This window comes from Melanostigma gelatinosum (genome assembly GCF_949748355.1).
Source record: "Melanostigma gelatinosum genome assembly, chromosome: 22".
NCBI lineage: Eukaryota > Metazoa > Chordata > Actinopteri > Perciformes > Zoarcidae > Melanostigma > Melanostigma gelatinosum.
Genome location: NC_136655.1, coordinates 6,617,285 through 6,642,122, shown reverse-complemented (window position 1 = coordinate 6,642,122; position 24,838 = coordinate 6,617,285). Strand labels below are relative to the sequence as shown.

At 42.5% G+C, this 24,838-nt stretch overlaps 2 protein-coding genes across 2 annotated transcripts; one reads left to right on the top strand and one right to left on the bottom strand.

Moving 5' to 3' along the window:
* Positions 1 to 964: 964 nt before the first annotated feature.
* On the bottom strand, positions 965 to 10,726 carry st8sia1 (ST8 alpha-N-acetyl-neuraminide alpha-2,8-sialyltransferase 1). Its single transcript, XM_079294683.1, has 5 exons — positions 10,072 to 10,726; positions 8,841 to 8,985; positions 3,608 to 3,717; positions 2,090 to 2,182; positions 965 to 1,818 (listed from the first exon to the last, which is right to left on the bottom strand). The coding sequence occupies exons 1-5, from the start codon at positions 10,248 to 10,250 to the stop codon at positions 1,338 to 1,340; spliced, it is 1,008 nt and encodes a 335-aa protein (XP_079150809.1). The 5' UTR covers positions 10,251 to 10,726; the 3' UTR covers positions 965 to 1,337.
* A 4,920-nt stretch (positions 10,727 to 15,646) lies between these two features.
* LOC306795713 (troponin I, slow skeletal muscle-like) lies at positions 15,647 to 18,180 on the top strand. Its single transcript, XM_079294303.1, has 7 exons — positions 15,647 to 15,696; positions 16,414 to 16,455; positions 16,844 to 16,885; positions 17,056 to 17,187; positions 17,280 to 17,369; positions 17,462 to 17,644; positions 17,762 to 18,180. The coding sequence occupies exons 2-7, from the start codon at positions 16,435 to 16,437 to the stop codon at positions 17,861 to 17,863; spliced, it is 570 nt and encodes a 189-aa protein (XP_079150429.1). The 5' UTR covers positions 15,647 to 15,696; positions 16,414 to 16,434; the 3' UTR covers positions 17,864 to 18,180.
* Positions 18,181 to 24,838: the final 6,658 nt, after the last annotated feature.

Sequence of the window (24,838 nt, the reverse complement as noted above, 5' to 3'; positions counted from 1 at the left end):
CTGCAAGGCCGGCAAGTATAGAAAACAAAACAACTTCCGTGTCCGTCGTGTTGGCTTCTACATGAGCGAGTTGTTTTCTCCTCGTGTGCACGGAAAAAAAAAAAAGTCAACCTCTAAAACTCCACTTTGTGACATCCACGTCTGTTTCTCTGCCACTTCCTGTCTTTAGATCAGTGTCGTGCCATTTTAGAGCACAAGGACAGTGCTGGAGTGGGTATCAAAGAGACCACCGTTCCCTTGGCTCGGCACTTGGCAAGTATAGTACAGATACCAAGAGATGGCTTGGGGAGCCTTCTGGGGAGTGAATCGTACCAAATAGTCGGTGGGTGATGATGTCCACTTTGAAATGAGGTACATATGTGTGAGGTTTGTTCGCATTGCTGATTACACACGTTGAAAAAGTGTTGTGCTTATTGACTGAGAAAAAACTAAATTCACATTAATCCTGAAAATCACATTTGGCAAACCAAAACAACATGGACACCAGGGGTGTACTCATTTCCCCTTTTCAGTGAAGGGTGTGAATGCAACTTGAATAAACATTCTGGTGTCCATAGGACTTAAGACTCCATTTCTGATGGCTCCTGCTTTGAACTAAAGCTCTATTTGGAACCACAGAATGCCAACCAAGCGCTCGGGTTGAAGAAAAGCAGAGAGAAAAATCCTTTCATACACATACCAGACCCGCTTTCACTCTCCCCCCCCCCCCCTGCCAGTCTTTTTTCTTTTCCTCCATTAAATTCCGGTCCTATTCAAGCTACTAGGTACCAGGATACCATTATCTCTCCCTTGTTCCTTGTATTTCGCCAGTCTTTCAGTGCCTTTTATTATTCCCCCTGGTCCTCCACTCCTTCTGTCTCTGACCCCGAGGGGGGTTTGGTCCAGCTGCCCCATATGTCACTCAGATACAGCAGTCAGCATTCAAAAAAAAAAAACATCCCCCACCCACCCAACCCCACCCAGTTTCAGTTCCAGCTGAGGCCTCCCACAAACAAACACACACTCACACACACATATACACACTTTCAGAAACGAGGGAAAGAGACATGGCAAGATTTGGTACTGTGTGTGTGTTTGGCTGCAAGTGTGTATCCTGTCCCTGGTGCAGCTGGTCTGGGTGGAGGACATTCTCATGTTAATTAGGGATTAGCTGGCGGGACAGCAGGAGTGTGTATGGACACAGATGCAGTACCGAGGTTCCTCAAGGCAAATACGCGCACACATTTCTTTTGTCAGCGCGACAACTTTCCGCCGCTTCACAATCCAAATGTCTTCGTCTGCTTCCTGCAGCCCACTTAACTTCAACTGGCCGCTCTCGCGTCGCTCATCGGGAAGCTCTAACTCCCTCCTTTAGGAGAGGAGCAGCGTCCCACTCTCATGCGCAACGTGCCGCTTTTGTGCAGGTGCCAAAGCTGGACAAACTCCTCGGGCATGGTGTGGTACCACTTGTCGGGCAGGATGTTGTCGTAGTAATGGTGGCTGACCGGCTGCTCGTCCAGGCTGACGGAAAACGGCCAGAAGCCGTAGGCCGCCACCTCCTCGCACAGCCCCAGGGCCAGGCTGACCAGGAAGAGCCCCGTGGAGAGGCGTCTGGCGTGCACGCCGCGGGCTTTCCAGAATTTTCCCACCGTGCGCAGGAATTCGGGGTTGGCGAAGAGCATGGTGAGGTTGGACGAGGTGTCCGCCAGGGCGTAATATGCCCGCAGCGACGGGTCGGTGCCCGTCTTCGTGGAGAACGCTGGCATGTAGATGTAGCTGGAGCCGTAAACCTTCATACTGTCCACAAAAACTTTTCTCGACCACAGGAGGTTCTGAAATCTGAGAGACAGAGTGATAAGGAGGGAGAGCGGGAGTTATTGTGAATGTCACTCTTGACCTGATGACTGGTTGACATTCATTACATTTGTAAACTCGACTTCTTTCGTGCCATATGAAGTTTTTATTTAATTTTTTTTAAATCTCCTGAGATCACCACACTGATGCCACAACGTAAATAGCCAATAGTATGCTAGGACGCTTACATGCCCTCTCTTCTGGAAGTGATCAATGTCTCTTTATGATGCATGTTTTATTGATTCGGACTGATCACCTTTTCTCTACGATGCTGGGGTTGGCTGTGACCAGGTGAGTTCTGGTTCCCACATCCTCCACGTATTCCTTTGACAGTGGTGGGAGGTTGCACCTGAAATGAACAAAACACACATGCTTTACTGAACATTTCGCTCACACTCTGTACTGAAAATGGTTAGTGGCTCAAGCACTTACAGTATGAACAATTAAACAATGTATTTAAGTAGTTACCTTCTGATTAGATCTGATTACTAATGATTAGACGCCGGCAGAGGAGACGTTAAAAGTGGAACGACATGGCTGAGAAGCGGTTGCCATGTTTTTAATCTTCAATAACTGGAGTGACAATGTCCCTTTGTAATAAAAGGGACGTGGACTGGCTGACGTGGACTGGCTGGTAAAAAGTTACCAGATGGGTTGGTACTCACTTCCTCATGCAACGTTGCATTCGAGTGCTTCCCTCTTTAACTGACAACAAACGTACAGTTCCCATGAATCGTTTCATTCACAATCACCCGTGTACTGTTTTGAACAATACGTTTTGCATCACATCACAGATGCAAAGCAGCGTCAGTTTGAGTTGGTTATGCAAAGTCACCGTATGCCAGATAAGGGTGTCATGTGACAAATCAACGATCTGGCTCGAGGTGTTTCGATGGATTTCTGCCGTGTCAGAATTTTAGGTCGCCCCTTTGCTGTTTTACGGTGTGGTTTCCCTCATGGCTGCTGTCCAGAGACCCGTTATAAACTGTAGTGAGTTTGTTTTAATATCACATAAAAAGGTAGATGTTGCATGTCGTGTCTTGTGGCTGAGCCTGCTGTGAAATAAATTGAACTTCATGGCAGAACAGACGACATGTTTTCTGCATCTTCCAGCCATCTGCGACTCCATATTACTCTTTTTTTCTTCTTTTCTTACTTTTAGCTCATAGTAGACTTGCACAAATAAACGCTAAACCCTTTAGTTTAGGAACCAGTCATCTGCTATGAAAACAATAGGTACAAAACCATGTTTACGGTTCTGGGAGTGAAGAGATGCCAATAAAAGATAATTTAAGAAGTCAATCAACACCCATTGAAGGGCATGCGGCATGAACAGCTGTTGAAGAAAGATGCTGCCTTGCTGCATTTCTTTTTTCTTTGCTATAATCTGAATAAAACTGTATTTGTGTGTGTCAAACAGAAAAGTCATATTCAAACTAAATGATTCTCCTTCACCACATTGCCCATCACCTCACATTTATTTGAAATCTAGCATGGAGTGTGCTCTATATGGTTTGATTCTGCTTTATGCCTCCTATCCTCTTCCTCCCGCCTCTTAAGTCTGTTCCTATTTTGCTTACTCACGCCTAAACTCTTTTCTCTCCTCCCTCGCTGTGGGCCCATTTTTCCGTCTCTGCCTTTCCCTCTTGGCTGCAGTCGACACCAGCTCTCATTACCACCGATGGCGTCCGGCTACTCTCTCGGGCACGGCCGATTCACATTTGAAGGAGCAGCGAAGCAGTCGTATACAATGCACAAGTCCCTTGTTTCTCACCGAAGGATGAAATCGGCCTGGTCAATGTCCCGTCCACATTTGCTGTGCCGGAGAATGCCCCCGTTGCCCACCACTGCACACTTCTTCAGTGGCCGCTGCAGAGGGTTGTCCTGGTCAGAGGGAGACATGCAGCTCTGTTAGCACGCACACAAAAGCACCGACACACACGCACAAAAGCAAATATTCCAGGTCGATTTTGGAAGGTCATGTCTTTTGTTCATGTTGTAACTGCTTTTATTGTTTCCTATTTTTACCTTTTAAAGTGCTATAAAAATCAAATGTATTACTGTTGTTATTTTCTCTCAACCGGCACCCTAAAATTGATGCAGGTGCATGAGTCACCCTGTGCACAGGACCGTGGCCTCCCGCTAATTTCCCTTCACAGCCTCATGTGCTGATGGACAAACCAGCATGGAGATAGGAAGTGAGGAAGCGGACAAAAACAAGTCGAGGTCATACAGCTTATGAATCAGATTCCGTTTCTAAAGTCGATATTGTAGGGTGAGATTATTGAATGAAAAAACACAGAGGAAACATAAACAAATCTTTGAAGAAAAAGGACGTACTGCCAAGTAAAAAAACAAACTCTTTTCTCATCCCTGTGAACAAAAAAATGGACTGGATGTGGAAAAGACCCAAAAACAACTCAATGAATGTGTACTTTGAGATAAACGTTCCCACATTATTTTTCATAGCAAACAAACGTCAACGATGGAAACAAACAAACACTTTCTAAAAAGTGTTATCTCTTCTGCTATCCTTCCATTATAACCAAATCTGTGGAACAAGTCTTTTCTTTTGTCCATGTACAGTGTTTGTGCCGGGTCCCCAAAGTGCTTTCTATTCAGATGAACTCAAGTATCCCTTCATAGCACCTGTCAATGCTCATTTAAATTGTTTTGAACTGGACATTATACGACTATTAAAAATGTAAAAGAGAGACATTTTACAATTCTTTTCATACAAATTAACTACCATAAGTGGCAGCAATGGGTGTTTCAACCATTTATACGTTACGTTTAGTTTGTTTATCCATTCAGCCCTTCTCAATACTTACTAGCTACTTATTTGAACTGTTCATCCATACGTTTTAGCCAGTTGAAATGTTTATTCATCATGTTTAATGAACTGTTTAGACTCCTCTATTAGCTGACTAGCTGATATGTGGATTCAGACTTATACCCACGGTCTACATCTGGTGAGTCAGACTAGGGTACAAGTAACCCCCGGGGATGGGAATCGCTGCTCTATCATCATTTCGAGTAAATCCTTGTGTAGGATCTTATTAAAGCTGCTACAGAGAACACTGAAATAACACACTTCATCAAGCAAGGGCCAAAAATGTCCTCTCTCTTTGCCTTGGCTGCATTTAAGTCAGAGGCATGGATTAAGCGAGATGGCGGAAACAATTGTGCTCATTATTACCCCTGAAGCGCACACACTTAAGAATACACACACACACACACACACACACACACCTCTTCTTGCCTCAGGGACTCTTTTAGACCGTGACAGGGGGTTGAGTCAGAGGACAATACCCTGCTAACAGCACATCTAGCAGGGGAGGGGAACCAGCAAGTTGGGCTTAACATTTGAGAGGGGGGACACTTATTACAGTAGCACATGGTCCAGCAATTTCTGGAAAGTCATTGACATATTTTAGTTTTGGTTGTTCATTGTAATGTATGGCTGGTTGATAGCTATCATTTATTGATTATACCATTAATGCATTTGTCCATAATATGTCAGGAATTGATTAAAACAATAACTCTCACAATTCTTGTTTTGGTCTGACGGAACAAGCCAAAAGTCAAAATGTATTCATGTTACCATGATGTCATGTATTCATGTTACCATGATGTCATGTATTCATGTTACCATGATGTCATGTATTCATGTTACCATGATGTCAAAATTCACAGATTTCTTCAGGGAAATTGTCAAACTTGTTTAGATGCTAGAAGAAGAAATCATAGGACTCTACAGTCCAGTGAACTGCATGTGTGGATGCCCTGTTCGAGCCATTGAACAGGGCACGCACACACACACACACACACACACACACACACACACACACACACACACACACACACACACACACACACTCACTCACTCACTCACTCACTCACTCACTCACTCACTCACTCCTTTTTTCTCACCTCCCCCATCCCTCATGAATGAACATGCACAGCTCACGCCTGCAAATTGGGGTCACATATTCATCGCATTTACCAACCAGGATATTAGACTGCAAATCCGTGGCATCAGTAATAGGAACCCAATCTTCATTATTAGTGAGGTGCATTGCCCCTGGATACAAAAACCACGGCAACAGCACCTACACCAGAGGTTCTCTTTTTATTTTTTCACCGTGTCCAGACACAAACACCCTCATCCACATGCGCACCCACACGCAGGCACGAAGCCATGTAAAAATAGCCCATACATGATGTACAATTGTAAAACCTCTAGATCAGGGGTGGGCAAACTTTTTGGCTCGGGGGCCACATTGAGTTTTAAAATTTGACAGACGGGCCGGGCCAGTAGCAGATGAATGGAGTGTTTGTGTGAACAAATATGAATTACAAGTAAAAGCCATGACCTAGAAAGTAACTTGCATTTAATTTCAGTGGGAACAGTGTTGTTGGTCACCCTTTTTAACCAGTGCGTCAACGTTTGGTGTCAGTTTCGGTTGTGGCAATTCTCAGAACTAATATAAATTACAAGTAAAAGCCATGACCTAGAAAGTAACTTGCATTTAATTTCAATGGGAACAGTGCTGTTGGTCACCCTTTTTAACCAGTGCATCAACGTCTGGTGTCAGTTTGGGTGTGACAATTCTCAGAACAGATCTGAGGTTAACTGGGATCTTACACGGTATTTTTTTTATTGCATAAATGCATATTTTATCATACACTTACTTGTTTAAGCAGTCATTTTTGACACAGAGTTTTTAGTGTAAAGGTTAATGACTGTGGTCTTTTTAGCAGTTTGATTCTTTGAAGGGATCATACAAATATTTAACTGTCACATCTAACATTGTCAGAGCTCTGCTCTGTAAAGTCTTTCCTTGTCTCTCCCCCCTGTGTCACGGTGTGGGTACATCTCACTGGCGTCAGGAAACGTATCAATACCCTTATTTTATTGGTTAAACTGCATCACGTGACGTGATTTACAACGCATTGGTCGGTGTTTTTCCTGCACAGCTGAACAAAGTGCCGTAAATGCTAGAAAGGAGCGTGAATAACTCCGCTGCATAAAGCAAAGTCCCGCGACCCACTGAAAACGGGTCCGCGACGAACCACCAGTTGAGAATCACTGGTCTGCAGCATCGTGACGAGCGGTGACCAGCTGTTTGTGTGGCGTGTCTTCCGTTTCTTCCTGTTTCATTCACCTACATTCCCCTGGGTCCTAAGCCCCTCCCTGTACAGCTTGTTATCACCCTCTTTGCACCAACGTACATTTTAACAAATACCACGCATATTACGGTAATCGGCGTTGCATATGTGTCAAACTCTGTCGGTGCATCTCCGGTCTGTCTTTGTTCATCCTGCATCGCTCCTGTGTCCCAGCTGTTAGCAGACTGTTGTGCTAGCAAGCAGGCTCGCTCGCAAGTTGTACCCAGCATGCAGACTGTTGTACCCAGCATGCAGTTCGGCGGTGAAATTTTATAAATGTACAATTATTAGTGTTACAAATTGTTTATGTGTCACAGACTGTTGTGTGCTGTGGTGGTTTTTCTCTGTTAAAGAGCGTTAGTTGTGGGTTGTTAATTGTTGTGTTATAAAGTTATGACCATGACTAGAGTTCCCTCTCAATACATATAAGAGAACTAGCGCTGACAGCGGCAAAGAATACATTTAGCTGCCTGTTGAAAGCAGACAGCAGTTGTTTCGGCTATGCACCGGTATAATGGTGTGTGAAGAATTCATATCATACCGGAAATAAAAAACCGGTATACTGCCCAGGCCTAGTCTTTATTATAGTTTGGGCAATTTTGTACAAATATCTGACGGGCCGTATCCGGCCCGCGGGCTGTAGTTTGCCCATGCCTGATCTAGATGGAAAGGAAAGAGGAAACAACTTGGGAGGGAGACACTTGAAGAACATCCTCCTCCAGTTTGTACCCATGCTTTAAACATCTGGATCGCAGATTAGACCAAAGTGGACAAACAACAGGACAAGACGTATCCTGTTGAGCCATGAACACAGAGCAGGAGCTCGGATTTTATGTAAAAAAAACATTTCAAATGCGTCCTCATCTGCACCTTTCCAGTTGTAACATATCATGTAACTACAGAAACAACGTGAAAGATGCATATCGCGGCGATTCATGTAAAAGTGAAAGATGGAGTATCTTTCATTCTGGCTGTGAACTGACGCTGTGTCTAGGTACCTACCACTGAACAACAGCATACCACTCCAGGGATAGGTACCTACTGCTGAACAACAGCATACCACTCCAGGGATAGGTACCTACTGCTGAACAACAGCATACCACTCCAGGGATAGGTACCTACCACTGAACAGCAGCATACCACTCCAGGGATAGGTACCTACTGCTGAACGGTAGCATGCCACTCTTAGGATAGGCCGACCAATGGCCACTTTTCGATCTCGGCGCTACTAGTCTGAGGTTATCCTCATGAGTTCAGTTAAGCCGGTCATGAAAGATTTCATGATTTTATTTGTTTTCTTCTAAACATGCAGTACATTGTGAATGTTGTGATGTAGTACAAATGTCCATTTATTATTTGTCTTGAGAACATGTATTAAACTGCAACAATTATGCATTGAATGTCCATTGTTATTATTTTATTTGTTGGAAATTAAATGCGAAACTATTGGGTTGTATTACCCTTTGTAAGTAAACGGTAACATTCTGGCATATACCGTAAAATCACCGTAAAACCAAGTTATCCTACATCACATGACGTAATCCAGTATACGGCAAGATACTGTAAAATTTAATTACGGTAGCTTCACCATTATTTTACGGTGAAATAGTTTTTAGAGTGTACTAGTAATCCTCTCTTATTCAGAGGGTCTCCCCACCCCCTTCCCGCCTCTATTATGGACCAACAAGGACCCAAGTTAAACCACAGTCCCCACAACAGTGTTGTATTGTGCTGAGTGGGAGAGAAATCAATTTCCATTCGACCAGACTGAATTGAATCTGGTCCTTTTCAAGAGCACATCTGCATCTCAGAGTAATGCTTTTCTATTAACATACCTTCACAAGGAGTCGGTAGGTCTCGTTGTTGACAGTGTGCGAGTGGTAAAACTCGCCATCGTACCACAGGACCTTGCCCATCGGCGAGTTCTCCTTGGTCACCGCAAACTTCCTCCGCGGATCGCAGCACTTTGTCAGCAACTTTCTGTGTAGAGAGGATGTGGGAAATAATAAATCGGGTCTGTGGAGATCTCTGGACAGTTTAACTCGCATTGGATTCAACAAGACAGCTGTGACTCTGGCAAAAAAAAAAAAACAGGCTGTAATAATTGATTGATTATTTGAGTAGCGATACCCAGTAAGATGTGCATTAATAGGAACCAGAGTACGGTCCAGTGCTGTATATCACAGGAAATCATCATATATTTTAGGTTATATATGTCTGGAGTTTCAAGGACAGCGAGATTCAGTAACAGGCTTATGAAATATGTTAAATATTCCATGACCAAACAGGGGTCTTTACAGCTGTCAGGCTTTAAAACCACGTCTCCAAGTGAGCATCACATCCTCCCTGTCCGCTGCTCGGCAGGTGTCACCGTCTCTCATTATCCTAATCGGCTTTGCAGTGGAGAATATTCTCATATTCTCCAGTGAATAAGAAATTAAACAAGGCTGCCACTAATGTGGCCCGTTCATCGGGTTTGCTTTCAAAATCAGCGTCACAATGAAAGACCCGCACAGCGTTTGTGTAGATAGAGTGTTTATGATACGCTTGTATCTCTTTGGCATTACTGTAATGTTCCTGTAGGATATCACATAAAGCTTTGACAGATACAAAGCTTTAAGAATGTGTTTGGTAGAATAACAGTTGTTATTTTTGAAAGATAGGGGGATTTAATGAGAGACTAATTTCAACCACTTTCCATTAGATATACAGTCTCATCATATTGACATTATGCCCATCTGTTCAGGATCTTCTAATGCAGACAAAGGAGGTCAGGCCACAGACACTCGGGGATAAGAATTATTCCCTAGAAACCCTATGGTTGCTGCTTAATATAACTTATTATAGATTTGCATTATTTACCTTTAGTGTGCTCTAAAGTGGATGCAAGGTCAAAAAAAAAAAAAAAAAAGGGGAAATATAATGAATTTTCTTCGAGCCCGCCTTGGGACAGCTGCGTGTTTATTTCCCTCAGTTTGTGTGTCTGCTTTGGTTAATAATGTTCTAATTTAATGCGGGAAACACTGCTTTAAACCACTGGACAGAAATCGGAGACCTGAGACGAACCTGTATACATCGATGCCCGTCTGGTTCTTCTTCCATACTTGCCCCTGCCTCAGCACCTCGTCCACTATTTCTTTGTCGCGTGGGAGTCTGTAGACGGGGAACACGTAGAACCAGCAGAGCACCAGCACGCACATAGCGGCCCACACCGACAGCTTGCCCCGGTAGCATCGCACCAACATCTTCCCCACCTCCTCTCTTGTCTATTGCACGGATCAAAACAACCGGTGCATGCAAATCGAGACCGGGTGTAGAACGCAGACTCAAATCTGGTTCAGAGCTGGGTCTCTCCGTCCCGCTGCAAATCCCCGTCTCATTCCCCCAGACGGGGTGGAGTATGAATGGAGCTCGCAAGGTAGGCTGTTACCCGGTTGTTGCGTGTCAAGCTTCGGTCTGGAAAACCGGTTTACGTTGGTGAGGCTCTGATGGAGAGAAGCAGGAGCGTCTAACCCTGCAGCAGCTCACACTCGGTTGCGGGGCTGTGGTGCAGAGTGTCGGGCTCTGCAGGAATCCGCCGCACTGATTTCGGTGCATCTCCACCATCATCACAGCCTGGTTGTAAGGAATCATGCGGACTCACCTCCCCGCCCGGTGTCCCTCTGTATCCCTATCTAAAAGGGCCCGCACCCTACCCCGATCCGGTCCACGTCGATCCTCTTTCTCCTGCCCTCCGGTCCTGTCCTCGGGGCCTCCGCTGTCCTCGTCCTGCTGCAGGGTCTGCGGTGCAAGTGAAACGGGCCAGTCCAATTCAGTCTCCCCCCCCCCCCCCCCACCTCCCCCTCTTTCTCCTGTTAACACCCCCCTTCGCCGAGACAAAGTTATCCTTGTGCGCTTGGAGGCGCTTCAAATTGGCCAGAAATGGCCCGGGTGATAACCGAAGTTGACCTTCAAAATAAAAGCATGCAAACAGAGAACACCTAAACAGTAACACATGTATCCTCCTCGTGTAAACTAGCTAGCGTAAGCCGATGCTAACACTAAATCTCTCTCAACATAGTTAAAAACGTGTCTCCTGCTGACTTATTGCCTTTTGATTCATTTTGATGAAAAAAATGGTCCCCAGATGTGCACAGGATGCTTTATGCTAAAGGTTTGAGGCTAAAGCTACATTTTAGCATCCACACCAGCTGATAATGGAAATAAGGAGTATTGGAGACTGTATGCCTGAGAATGGTCCATTGGGTTGAGGAGGTAAATGTGCCATCTTGAATAGTTACTGAAGACACTGAAGTTCAAATTCTACTGCTTTTACAAATACTTGTTCAACAACAATTGATTTAAATAGATATTTATAAAGTAGAGGAAACATTAACGCATGTGCTTGCAAATGCATCTAGCCTCTTTTGTGCAAAAAGCATGGATAGATTAATAAGCTGGCCTACTGGGTCATGTTTTTATTTTTTCAACCTGATGTTGATTGAGTCCTTTCATTTTTGTGTCATTTATTTTCCTTATTTCCTTTTTCAAATAGGTAAGACAGGTGCCCTTTTACATGTCTCTGCTCAGACGTCCATTATCTCATAAACTGTCCACAACTAAAGGGACACTTGGCACTGGCTTTAACCATATGGCAAAGCCTCTTATAACAGTTTAGAAACCTCAGTATCATAATTAAAATAGGCTTTTTTTAGGCTGTTAATTTTTCCACTGCAGATAAACAGTTACTTCAATTTGCTGTAACTAAACAACTCGTTAGCATGGGTCTTATTTTGAAAGTCCTGCTTCATTGTCCTGTTTTCATTCCCGGTAGCGTGACACTGGAGGCTGAAAGTGAATGTGCTAATGAAAACCTCCCGCTGACATCTGTGATGTGAAGCGCTGCCGCCCCCTGCTTGACTTTGTCTGCACTGAAGGAAAAAGGCTTTAATGTGATTGATTGATTGATTGAGACGCTGTTTCCTGCACACCAGTAGCTGCAGCGATGTGTAAAATAATAAACCTCTGCTCCCCTCCTGTGGACATAGTCTGTACTGAATTGCAGTTGCCGTATGTTCCATTAACAAATACATAACAGGTACACAAAAGCATTCACTTCATATTCAAAAGCAGCCACTTATATCCCCTAAATGTTCAGATACACATCAATGTAAAGCTTGTGCAGAAGATGTAGGAACCATGTAGAAAGATCTAAAAACACGAGGCTGGATTTAAGACCAACAGAATTATGCAAAATCGAACGGGTAGGAATGCTACTTCAAAACAAATAGACAACAATCAAACTTTATTTGTATGGCACCTTTCATAAATGCAGTTAAATGCAGTTAAAAGTTCTTCACAAGCAAATGTCAATAAAACAAAATTAGAACGGAACAAGCATGGAGGTGGTAACAACAGAAAGAGACGAAAAACAATTCAGCAATTTAACAATTTGAGACCAATGCACGCGACAAAATACAAAAAACTAGATTAATAAAATAACAATAAAATAACAATAAAATAAATAAATACAATGAATACATTTACTTCTGAAATAAGTAAACAAACAAACAAAAGAAAAATAAATAAATAAAATACACACTTGAAAAACACTGCACAAAAACATGAAGAAAACACATTTAAACAACACAAGAATAAAAAGAAATGTATTTGAATCACCCATAAGGCGCCTACAACCAAGTAAACAACAACAAGAACCCTCCTGCAGTCATCTCACTGCCCACCCACCCCTTTCATCTGGATAGACAAGTAGGTAAAAGTGCTGGTAGCTGACAGATCCTGGCTACTCAGGGAAACTCCGAGGGCAGCGTCAAGGTTAGAACAGGGTGCAGAGGGATGTCATGGCAGGCCACTTGGCTGAAGTCCTGCATCAGCTGCTCCCTCCCTCCACCCCGTGTCCGGACCACGGTGCCGCTACAGAGGCCTGCACAAGATCCAGAACGTGTGAGGAGACAGACAGGGGTGCAGAGATGCAGTAAGATGGACAGCATTGATAAATATCAAGAGGTATTCACATCCTTCACTCTAATGAAAGTATACTGCAGTTTAGAAATACACCATTACCAGTCATAACATAAAGTATTTATAGTAAAACTACTGGCCCCTATGAAGGATAATCTTGGGTGTAAATATTTCCTCCTGAATTGTCGTGGAGAAGAAGTATAAAGTAACATAAAATGGGAACACTCAAACAAAGTACCTCAAAATTGCACTTTAGTACTGTATGTGAGCAAATGTACTGAACTGGCTGTGTCGTGGCAGTGGGTTCGGATGGACAGACAACTGACAGAACATACAACACTTTCAAAGAGCACGTGAGGAGGTGAAATCCTCGACCCATCAACATCCTGCCTCAGAGAATAATGCAGCTGCAGCAAATGTTCCCTTTTCTTTCTTTCCACCCCCAAAGGTTCAAAACGAGTCAAACTGTTATGTACGGGGTGACACATTGAGCCGTCAGCTACCTATTTACGAAAGCAAGAAAGTGCATGACAAGCCCTTCCCTGCTACCAAAGGCCTCCCTGTGTTTTACTTTGTGTGTGTGTGTGTGTGTGTCTGTGTGGAGACAGGGGGGAGTTGGGTTGCAGCAGGAATAGAGCTCCCACCTGCTGAGGATCATGGGAAAAAAAGAAATGATGACAGAACATTTGTTGTCCCCCGCGTCTTGCTCCTTTTATTTTATTGTCTCTTCTTCAGCTCCAGTTCCTCCTCTGGTATTAGTGGCAGGAAGCCACAGCGCTCAGTGCTTTACACTGTAGCATTTAACAGCAACTTTGATTGCAAATGTTAAACAGATTATATATCTGAAAGTGTGCTCTGGGAAACTAGGGAAATGAATTTGGATGCTCAGAGGCTTGGAGTGCAACAATTTAATATCACTGTTTGTATAATACATGCACCTGTTATGAGATCGTTTCCTAGGGGGCATGTCTACCTTTCTTATTATTTACAAAGGAAAAAAAAATGATTTATTGGATTTCATGATTGTAATTTCAACATACAGACCTGTTATACGTGTACAATACTGTGTCTGTATATTTTGAAGCCTGATGCATCGACAAAGAAGATATTTTGGGATATGAATAATTAATAAAATGAAATAGTGATACCTAATATAAGTATTTATATCGTCTATATTAAATATGTCTCTCTCTTTTCAAATGTATGAACATTTATATCACATATTTTATAATTACATCTTTTTTTTTACGTGTAATTGACAGCCATGTATTAGATCTGTGTATGGGGGGACATGACTAAAGGATTGAGATATTTAATATGCAGACAAATCTTCTCCTTCCTTTTCACCCTGGTCTTTCGCCTCATCCGAAGGTGTCCTCGTTGCTAATGCGCTGTTTACCAAAAACACCTCAGCACTTGCATCAGCTTTATTCCAGTGTGAGCCGGTGGAAAGAAGAGCAACTTGATGCTTCGGCGGCAAAGTGATTTGCAAGAAGTGTCAGAGCTCAGGCCACGATTAGCTCTGAAATCCTGATAAAGTCCGGCCAAGAAATCGTTGACAGCATGATGTAAATACAAACACACAGGACAAAGAGTCAAAGTCAACGGCAGTGACTCAGTTTAGCATGTTAGCATGCTAATATTTACAGCTACGGCTGATGTAGTAACATTAGTTTCGCAGATTTTCAACCCTTTTCACATTTTTCCTTCGGTGCTGTGTCTGTAGCAAGTGTTTCCATGCTACATGATTGACAGACTGGCTCATCTTCTTTCCTTCTCTGTTTACAATCTGAGACCGTTGAGACAATAAATGATATATCTTCACAACAGCAGATATTCAAACCTGCAGATATTCAAACCTTTCTACAGGAGGACATGTTTGACGAAATACCCAGAAACAGTCAGGAAAAGAACAATATTTCGTTTGACTGAATTGTTTCTTGAAATCTAATGTTGTGCGTCGATAGTTAAAAGCAGCCTGTGATGGGAGAGGGGCCTGACCTATTCTTAGAATATGATTGTAATTTAGCTATGCCTGTTATCTGGGTGTGTATTGTACTCATAAAATCTTACTTAGTTTGAACTCTTTCCGATGTATGAGCCACTATTGCTCTTACTTCTAAGTCATGATGAATGTGATGACTCAAATGCCGTGTTCTGTTTAAAGCACAGTTTATACTTGTTTAATCGGTACAAAAACAAAGTCAAAACGACAGCTCGTTGCCTATAACCTACTGGTCCTGCCCAAGAAATAGTCCCGCACATAACCTCCCATAAAATGATGAATTGACTATTTTTACACTTTGGTTTTTGTACTCACATGTTCATTCGCCGTTTCCCCCTGCTTCCAGTCTTTATGCTAAGCTAAGCTAACCAGCTTCTGGCTCCAGCTACATAGTTCATCAACTCTTGGCAAGAAAGGAAATAAGATTTCAAACATTTCCTTTACTCCTAAATGTGAAAGATACAGCCCGTCAATATTCATGATTATTTCGCGCTACAGGAGTAAACATCTAAACGATACCGTTAAGGTTATGCTCAAGACTTATTATTACCCTCCCCTGGTGTTATTGCAGTGTCAGGGGAGGTAATCTTTCAAGCTTGGTCTCGTGCCAGCACATTCTTGGGACCAGACCTTACATCTGCTGTCCTCAAGGCTCACATAAAAAGCTGCCCATTGTCTCCAGCGGCCACCGTTTGACTCTCATCTCTACCGACACCCATTTGCAGGTAAAACAACCATTGCTTTACAGTGAGTTTTAAGTCTTTAGGGCTTTCAGTGAAGTGCTCACATTTCGTGTGGTTTAAATTAGAATTTTGTACAATGATTTGTAATTTAGTTTGCTCTTCTTTACGTACATTAAAGTCTGACAGAGTTTGTCCGGTAGAGCTGTTATTATAGTGTTTTAACAGTTTTACAGTTTTCTTTCTCAAGTGTATTATCTAATTGCTTGATCTTTATTAAATACATGTCAGCTTAATGAGAATATTTGAATTGCCAGATCCTCTACTTGTAACTACAGTGCTTACGGTTTTGTTTTCTTTGATCGAGAACTCTTGAGGTGTCAGTAGTCACAGTGAAAAAAGGTGATGCTGAATATAGTAGAGGGAATTGTTCTCGCCATGCCCTTGCTTTGATCCTCCTGTCAAAGGGTGAGGACTGTTTGCTCTGTGGCGCCTTGATGGGTCAAATTACATTGTGATTCACTGGGGCGACATATTACCCCTAAACTGTACTCATATCTGTTTCTCTCATGTTTGTTTTTGTGATAATACTTGAAGTGAGGTAAGAAAATAAAATCCCTAAATGCTACTGTCATTGTTCATATTTATTTCATTGACTGCTTTGATTACTATTGAAATAGAGAAAAAGAGTCTCCATGTTCTCATCTAAACCTGTCAGCATACAGCATCATCACACTCATTTGTCCTCGTTTTGGGTTTCAGCATCCCGACAGACCCAGAGCCATGAATCCCAAAGGGGTTAAGGTGAGCAGGCTATATTCCACAGTGTTAATCCTCCGTGTATGGAGAGGGGACACGTTGTCCCGTTGCACACGGCAAAGATCAGCCAGTGCTTATCCGGCCGGAGTTGTTATCAGCACCAATGAGAGCTTTCCCCTTGACCTCATCCTAATAATAAAGCATTATCTTTTCACATGCGGCTGCAGTAAGTGGTGGCGTATTTGACTTTCCATATACGTGTTTTTACTGTATATGGAGCAGTTGATGGTCTAGCAGCAACCGCTCAGAGTGCTTCCAAAATAGAAGTCCTCAAAAACTACATTTTCGAAAGTTTATATTATAGTGCAAGATGTTCTTGTAATTTTGCTCATTCTTGGTATAATGTGCCTTTTTAAAATCTCTTTCTCCACAGCCGAAGTCGAAGATTACAGCTTCTCGCAAGCTCTCTCTCAAGGTGAGTTATGATAAACTCTTTTGTTTGACGTAAACTAACCTGCTATATTGCCACAAGGTATTGGAATACGTACCACCTTTTGTCATGTAAATTTACTACGGCAACTTGGTTTCTGTTTGAGTGCTTTCACATGAATAGACCAAAGTTTTAAAACAGTTTTGTCCTATCAGATGCTTCTCCTCACAAGAGCCTGTGAGGAGTTGGAGATGGAGAGGCAGGAGAGAGAGGAGGAGAAAGTGCGTTATATAGGAGAACATTTGCCCCCTTTGCAACTGTCTGGTTTATCACTGGATGAACTACAAGTAAGGGTCATACACCATAAAAAAAGAACAGCTTTTTCTACAGAAGGGAATGTAAGTCCATGTTTGAGTGATGTGTTTAAAACTCTCCTCAGAAAATATGCAAGCAGCTTCATACACAAATTGATGTTGTGGACGAGGAGCGATATGACTGGGAATCCAAAGTGGCCAAACACAACAAAGATGTAAGTGAACGCTCTCCTTATTCAGTGCTTCAGTATTAGCAAATTCATATCTTTAAAAAAAAGTTCATTTCATTTTCTTTCGTGTGTTTTAGATCCATGAGCTGAAGCTGAAGATACAGGACCTTGGAGGAAAGTTCAAAAAGCCTGCCCTGAGGAAGGTGAGGGTGTCGGCAGATGAGATGATGAGAGCTCTCCTGGGCTCCAAACACAAGGGCTCGATGGACCTCAGATCCAACCTCAAGTCTGTAAAGAAGGAGGACGTCAAACAGGACAAGGTACTGGTTTCCAGAATCCCAAACTTTAAGCCTGCAGGTTTTCCCAGTATGTCGGAAAGAAACAGAAACTTGTCTCAGGGAGATGATGTTTTTTTCTTTGTTCCTGTTTAACCCCAGGTGCTCACTTCTGAAGTGAGTGACTGGCGTAAGAACGTGGAGGCCATGTCAGGCATGGAGGGCCGCAAGAAGATGTTCGATACAGCCGGAGGAGCGCAGTGAGGTACTTTGTGAGGAGTCCTGCAAACGACAAAGCTGGTTGACTATAACAGGGAAAAGGAGAGTAGTCTAGACAGAAGTATGGAATACTTATAAGAAGGCTAAGGGACTTGAAAGCTGTAGGAATCACCGGTCATAAGCACGTATAACCACTAGTACATTTGCTGTGCCTCCATTTGCTCGATGGGCATTTTCTGTGCAATGAGTAGAAACCCATTGTTTTGTTGTTTTTTTACAAAAGTACATTGTTGTTGTTTTGTTATGCCATCTTTCGACAATTAAAATGTATTTGAATAAAGTTTTGGTCTTTAATGTTCCATATCCACACTTGACTTTATCATGTTTCACTTTACTGGCGCCAGTCGGTTTATGCGCGGCACGTTAAGATGATGGAAAGCAGCTTAACTCATGATGGATTAAAAAGGAAGACGATAAGTCAAGAGAAGGGGGCGCATCAGATGTCACCTACCTAAATTCAACCTCATGATGTTTAAATATAGATCTTGCAGACACAGCCATAAAAGAAGAGAAAGAATATTGAAAGTGAAACTCAATTTAAATGACAATCGCAAGTCATAAATAATGAGGGAGACGGTTACTTTTTCCGGATTGTTGCACATTTTGAACAAAGAAAAATGGTGTCCATTCAAATAAAAAAACGTGAGAAGTTTAAAAGAACGACTGCTGCTTCACTACGTCTTGATAAGTTATATTTTTAGATGACAGAAATAAACCACAGGAGACATGACTTGAATCTCAGACTGTGGAACTGAGCCATGATGCTGTCGTCCATAACTCCTAGCCTTGGAAAGCGAAACCCTCTGGCATTGTTGTCGCACACATTGCATGCATGCATGTGCTCCTTCTGTCTGTGTGAGTCGACTGGCTGTTATTTGAAGTATGACACCAACAGTAGCTCCAGTTGGTGTATTGTATGCTTTTATGGGCTGGTTATGGACAGCTGAGACACATATCGCACACATGCCAGACACCACTTACAAATGTCTGATGATTGTGTCGGAACCTGGATGGTGAAAAGTCACAATCATTTCTCTGTGTGTCACATCATCAACCGCCACTGTGTGTGTGTGTGTGTTTGGTCATGTTAAAAAGCTGATAACGAAAAGCAACCCAGGTCTCGATCTATAAATAGGAACTGATGAGGGCGACCGTCACATACTACAAATGCTCCAGATGTGCATTGTCAGCACCGTTAGCTACTAGCTACTAGTAATGTTGATTACCGTGTGGAGGCCATCCTTCAATCGTGCTCTGCATTGCTATTTTAGCACCTTTGAGGAACTGTGTCACACTTGATATTAAAAACATTGGCAGTGGAAAAACCTGGATTTTATAAATAGAAAATGTTTGTAAAAACGTATTCTTGATCTTAATCTTCGGTATACAACACGACCAGTGTATTTATTGCTGCAGGGACTGGGGGGGGGGGGGGGGGGGGGTTGACAGTATTGGAATATATTTGACAGTAACAGTGATTAGACGGGCTGTCCTGAGACTGGGAGCTCCAGGCTCAGTTCGTGTAGCAGCTAATGTCGTCATCTTGTCAAAATGTCCTTTAGCGAGAGTCAGAATTAGTCTGAGTGATCCTGAACCAATATCACAAACATGGTACACAAGAATGTAACATTCCTTCTTTGTATGCACTCTCGCACTCCCCCCAAAACAAAGCTACTGCACTACTTTTTTTGTTTTTATTGTGAAACTAAAGCACTTTAACAGGCCTGTCAACATCTTGGAGGCAGACAGAATATGAAAAACAACTAAGAAGAGCAGCCAGATTTTAAAAACTCAAATAACTCCTTTTGAAGAGTTCAACAGACAGGTTAAAGTGCGCAGACACACATGGCTGGAGCACTGTGACACAGGCAAGCAAAAAAAAAGAACTCTTGGCTGAGGTGGAAGTAGACAACTTTTCTTGCTTTCAGCTATCTGACAATTCTATTTCTAGTTGACCCATGAGGGGTTTTACATATCAATATTAAATATGGGCTAATGCGGAACAGGTGTGCAGCCAGGTGGATAGTCGGGTGATTGGATTGGTAAGGGCCTGCTGTCAATATGTCCAAATCGATATGGATTAAATTCACGTGATTGACATGTATTTGCAGTGTTACACATTTTCTCCTTATACATATCTGCTGTCTATATCAACGGGTCTTAATATTTTCCTTTCTTATTGTCTCATCTTTGATATTGTGCTCTGGGATATTGCCTTTCCATGAGTAAATACCGGTAGCCTTTTTTCATTTGAGGAAGAGGCGTGTAGTGAATTTCCTACACCTCTTGGCACAGGAATAACCACTTCAAACATATTGTTTTTCAACAAGACAACGGGGAAGAGCCATTCATTTAATTCTCCACCTTCACATTCCTCTGTTTGTTAGAGGCTGCAAACAGGCGCCCGTCCTGTACCAATCCCATGTCTGTGACCTCATGTCGCACTAACTAGCTACTGTATGTGTTTACAGCTTTCTGTGGTGATGCGACAAATAAGCAGCTTGAGGCAAATCCTGTTTCTTTTCTAAATGTTCGTCTATATTTGGAGGTAATGACACGGAAAAGGAGCTTTAAATATCGTATTAGACTGGTGGATTCAAGGGTTTAAACGGAAAGAAACACATATACACATACATGCACACACACACACACATATTTTGCAATATGCTCCCTTCAGTCAAAAGGTGTTAATTGGGTTTGGAGCGTGAGGTGAATCTCTTTTCAAACAAAGCGATAAAGGCACACATTTGTTATTCATTGCTATTCCATTTGACCCAACTAAAAGGTCCAAGGGTTAACTTCGCCTCACTTGAACTGAAACTTCAAGTTAACTAATGAGCCACATTGAATATGTTGGCATTTCTGTATCAATGAATCTGTATTTAGTATGCATTGAGAAAAGACAGCACATTGAGCCCAGTGAACACAAACATGTTTGCAAACCTGTTAACACATCATTAAATGTTGAATTCAATGAAATAAGCTCAATATTGAGGTTTCTAAAATGTTTTTCGCCAGGAAAGAAATGTTCGCAGTGTCCGTTTCCGCAAATCACGGATACCATGAATGTCTACGATGTCTACGAATGTGACGTAGCATATGAAGTGACCGTTATTGAAAATGACTTGGTAGGAAAGTTCCGTGTATAACGAGTATAACGAGCAAGAAAGTCCACAAAAAGGTGAGTCGGATGGGTGGTGGATGAGTCAAACAAACACTGGACTGTATCATCCAGAAGACAGCTGACGCTGACATTGTAGGTAATATATATTTTTGAATACAAACCATGATCTTTTTTCTTTTCTTTTTTAACTTGAATGAGGTCAAACACTTTGCGTGTTGTATGAGTTCACACACAATTACGTGGACCAGAGTGAGAAGCTCGTTGAGAATGTTCTGTGTTTGTGTGTCTTTCGGTTTCAGGGCTGTTTCATCAGCTTCTGCGGTGGTTCACAGCAGGTCAGGCCTCACCCCGCCCACCTGTGACAGCCATCGTTCTGTCTTTGTTCCCCTTATATCCACCTCCCTGAACTCCGCAAGAGGGAGCATACTAATTACAAAGGGGAAGTGAGTCGATAATGGGAGTGAGCTGCAGCTCTCCAGCATTACTTGAGACGTGTTTATAGGTGCATACATTTTTACAGGCGGTAAAACGCAACGATTCTTTAGGGTGTTAAACAGTGTGCCACACACAATTAATTCTTTGACAACACTTACTTCTCACCCAATCGAAGAAAGTGTTGAAATTCTTGATGAAGACCGTTAAGAACATTTTATCTCCTCATTTTTCATCATGGGAAAAGTTCAATGCCACGCCAATGTGCATCTTAATCCCAGCACTGCTCCATCCACACATTTCCATCCATCACCTCTAATGGTGTAAATGGATCTACAGTAGGTGCCGTGGCCTCGCTCCCTTCTCATTATTGATCTCCTCTGGGCCAGTAAGAAGGCAGAGGGGGCTGATGGGTATTGGTTTAGAACACCAAAGCGGCCATGGAGCCAGGTTTGCTTCTCTCACTCTTATTGGATTAAATATCTGGATTAAAGATGGAAATCTTGAAGCAAATTGCCGAGTTGGCATAACAGCCTGCCAACATATGCATTTAACACTACCGGTACTATGTCCAGGTATATAGCATCACAGAGCGTGGCGCTCAGTCGTGTTTACAAGATGACCTTCAATCCGTGTTAGAATAATCTTTTATTTTCATTTTATAAAACAGCTGTACACTGTGTAGTAAACTGTACTTGTTGCCACTTGCTGAACCATTTAAAGTGCAGATGCTCATGGTGTCAGTGACATCTCAACTGGCACCGCCACTAATGAAGTGTAGCGTTTCGAGTAATTCATCTCCGACATGAATTGCTCTATCGTGTCGACTGCTCTTATCACTTCTCTCTTAATGTCATTAAGAATCCAAAAAATTCCTTTCTCCTTTCCATCAGCTTTATACTTCCCTCTCCCCTTTCTACGACATGAACTCGCTTGACTTCTTTGGCATCATTTGTGGGCAAAAGATGGCAGTGACAGCTTATAAACAAAATCTTTCCTTTTTCCTTTTTTTTCCCCTGAAACTTTTCATGCCGAAAGGGAAAGCGGTGACACATAAAACATCCATAACCATTGAGTCATCTTAGGGCATGAACTCTTTCGTATTCTGAGTCAAGTCGGGTGCATGCAAAGGGCCACTTATCAATATTAATGAGAAGCGCTGGCCCAAAAAGAGCTGAAGAATGGAGTAGTTTTCTTTTATTGCCGAGTCGGGAAGATTGGGAAAAAGCGAGGAATCGCTTTAAATGCTGGAGGGTTAGAATGAATGACAGCCATCCCTTCAAATGGAAACTTTTTCGAATATGAATGCTGCTGGTCTACTTTCAACTGAGCACAAACTCGAGACAAAACAGGACTCTGGGGAGAAAGCCTGTAATGGCAAAACTTTAACGCCAGCCTTTCAAACTATCAAAATCTCTTTCAGGAGTGAGGAATCGGAATATCACTGATCTCTCTGAGGTCGTACAGCTTTTAAATGTGATGAAATAAAAAGATTTTACCTGAGGTTGGTCTGCTTTTTTTTAGCCATAGATGACAATACAGCTCTGTCTGTTTGTCGGTCAAACCACTTTGGTCCAGACTAAAATGTCTCACCAACTATTTGATGGATTGCAATGACAATAATGGTGCCCGGAGGATACATTGTAATAACTTTGGTGATTCCCTGACTTTGCTGTATCACAAGGAGGTTGATATATTTGGGTTTTAGATCCAATGCTTTGATTTACCTGCAAAACGAATGGCATCCCCATCAGCCTCATGCTTTGTTAATTGACAAACTCCAGCATGCTAACAAGCTAAACTAAGAACATGGTGAACATTATCTTTGCTTTAAACCAGGATGTTAGCATTGTTGTTGGGGTCCAGGCTGACATTTAGCATTTAGCTTGAATATTTCCTCTGAGCTGTTTTAAAAAAAAGTTTGATGAAACTTTTAACAATCTTCATAGCATTTATCAAAGCATATTGTTAATGCCGCCTCCTGTTCTGGATGAATATGGCAGATTGTCCTTTCCTTCATTCGACTCTGACACAGTGAGTTACTTATGCTGAATTTGGGCAACCTCTGGATTTCAAAAAAATTTTTTGATCATGTTGACAGTGTAAATCATTCTGTCACCTACACATACAGAGGCCCGTTACACATAAAAAAACATTATCCACTTGACAATAGACCACAAGGAGTGAAGATTCCTGCACATTTGCAACGCAACAACTGAATGAAAGTGCAAATCTTAAAAGCATCACACTACAACAACCAGAAGAGAGGAGCACTCTCTCCGTGAGATATCACTTCAGTCAGTATCAGGAGGGATCATCTCTGCAAACCTAAAACCCATTTCAAACCCAGCAAACCCTTTCCTTGCTGTGCTTGCATGCGATCCGTCTGATTGACTTGTTTTTTATTTCCCTTTTGGTAAAGTCAGAGATACCGAGGCACAGACGAAAAGGCAGCCGCCTCCTTTGCCTGATCCAATTTGCAAAGAAAAAATCATACCGCTCCCTCAACGTAGCAGGAGCAGACGACAGCAGAGTTTTTTGCAGAACAAAACTGGTGAGTGTGAATGTGCAAAATAGAACCTGTAAATAAAAAAAAAGATTCATTTTTCATCAAATCATTTTCATACTGGTGCTGCTAAGTGAGCGTCATTAAGAGGAAGCTACATTCTCAACCATGCCATTCTTTTCTATCCCTGCAGGGCAACAAAATGCCCCAAAAAATGCTTCCATGCAACACACAAAGACTGCTGTTTGACAAAAAGAGCACCACAGGCCATACTAATCACGTCCACATGGACAAAAAACATGTTTGACAGCAGAGAAAAAAAACGCTGCAAATCCAGAAAACACAACCAAATACAGAGCTTTGCTGTAGGATTATTACATGTTTGACATTTTAAAATACCATGTGACCAGGGCTAGTGGTGCCAAAACTCAATTTTTAACTGCTCCACAGACAATTCATTGGGAACAGTGTGTTTCACAAATGAAACCATTCTCCCATATATAGAGCAGCTCTCTTTACTTTGATGCCTTAACACGTTTGACACTCCGATCTCTGGTTTCTGGCTTTGAGAGTGAGGAGCTCCTGTTCACAAATGTTGGATTTCAATGAGATGCAAACACTGTGGATTTACGTGTGAAACGTGCATGACAGCGTCACTGTTTCCCCCTGCGTGTTGACGTCACCAGTCCACTCCGGTGATGCTGAACCACCCCCCCCCTTGCATCAGCACCATTTCTGGTATCCTCACGAAGTAGCGAGAGAGCGAGCGAGAGAGAGAGAGAGAGAGAGAGAGAGAGAGAGAGAGAGAGAGAGAGAGAGAGAGAGAGAGAGAGAGAGAGAGAGAGAGAGAGAGAGAGAGAGAGAGAGAGAGAGAGAGAGAGAGAGAGAGAGAGAATAC

What these genes read in the sequence shown, in the direction of transcription:
- st8sia1 (XM_079294683.1), bottom strand. Translation starts at nt 10,250, where the DNA reads ATGTTGGTGCGATGCTACCGGGGCAAGCTGTCGGTGTGGGCCGCTATG. An exon ending in ACGGGCATCGATGTATACAG is followed by an intron (nt 8,986 to 10,071) that starts GTTCGTCTCAGG and finishes CTCTCTACACAG; the next exon opens with AAAGTTGCTGACAAAGTGCT. An exon ending in CAGGCCGATTTCATCCTTCG is followed by an intron (nt 2,183 to 3,607) that starts GTGAGAAACAAG and finishes TGTTCATTTCAG; the next exon opens with GTGCAACCTCCCACCACTGT.
- LOC306795713 (XM_079294303.1), top strand. Translation starts at nt 16,435, where the DNA reads ATGAATCCCAAAGGGGTTAAG. An exon ending in CTCGCAAGCTCTCTCTCAAG is followed by an intron (nt 16,886 to 17,055) that starts GTGAGTTATGAT and finishes TTGTCCTATCAG; the next exon opens with ATGCTTCTCCTCACAAGAGC. An exon ending in TATCACTGGATGAACTACAA is followed by an intron (nt 17,188 to 17,279) that starts GTAAGGGTCATA and finishes AACTCTCCTCAG; the next exon opens with AAAATATGCAAGCAGCTTCA.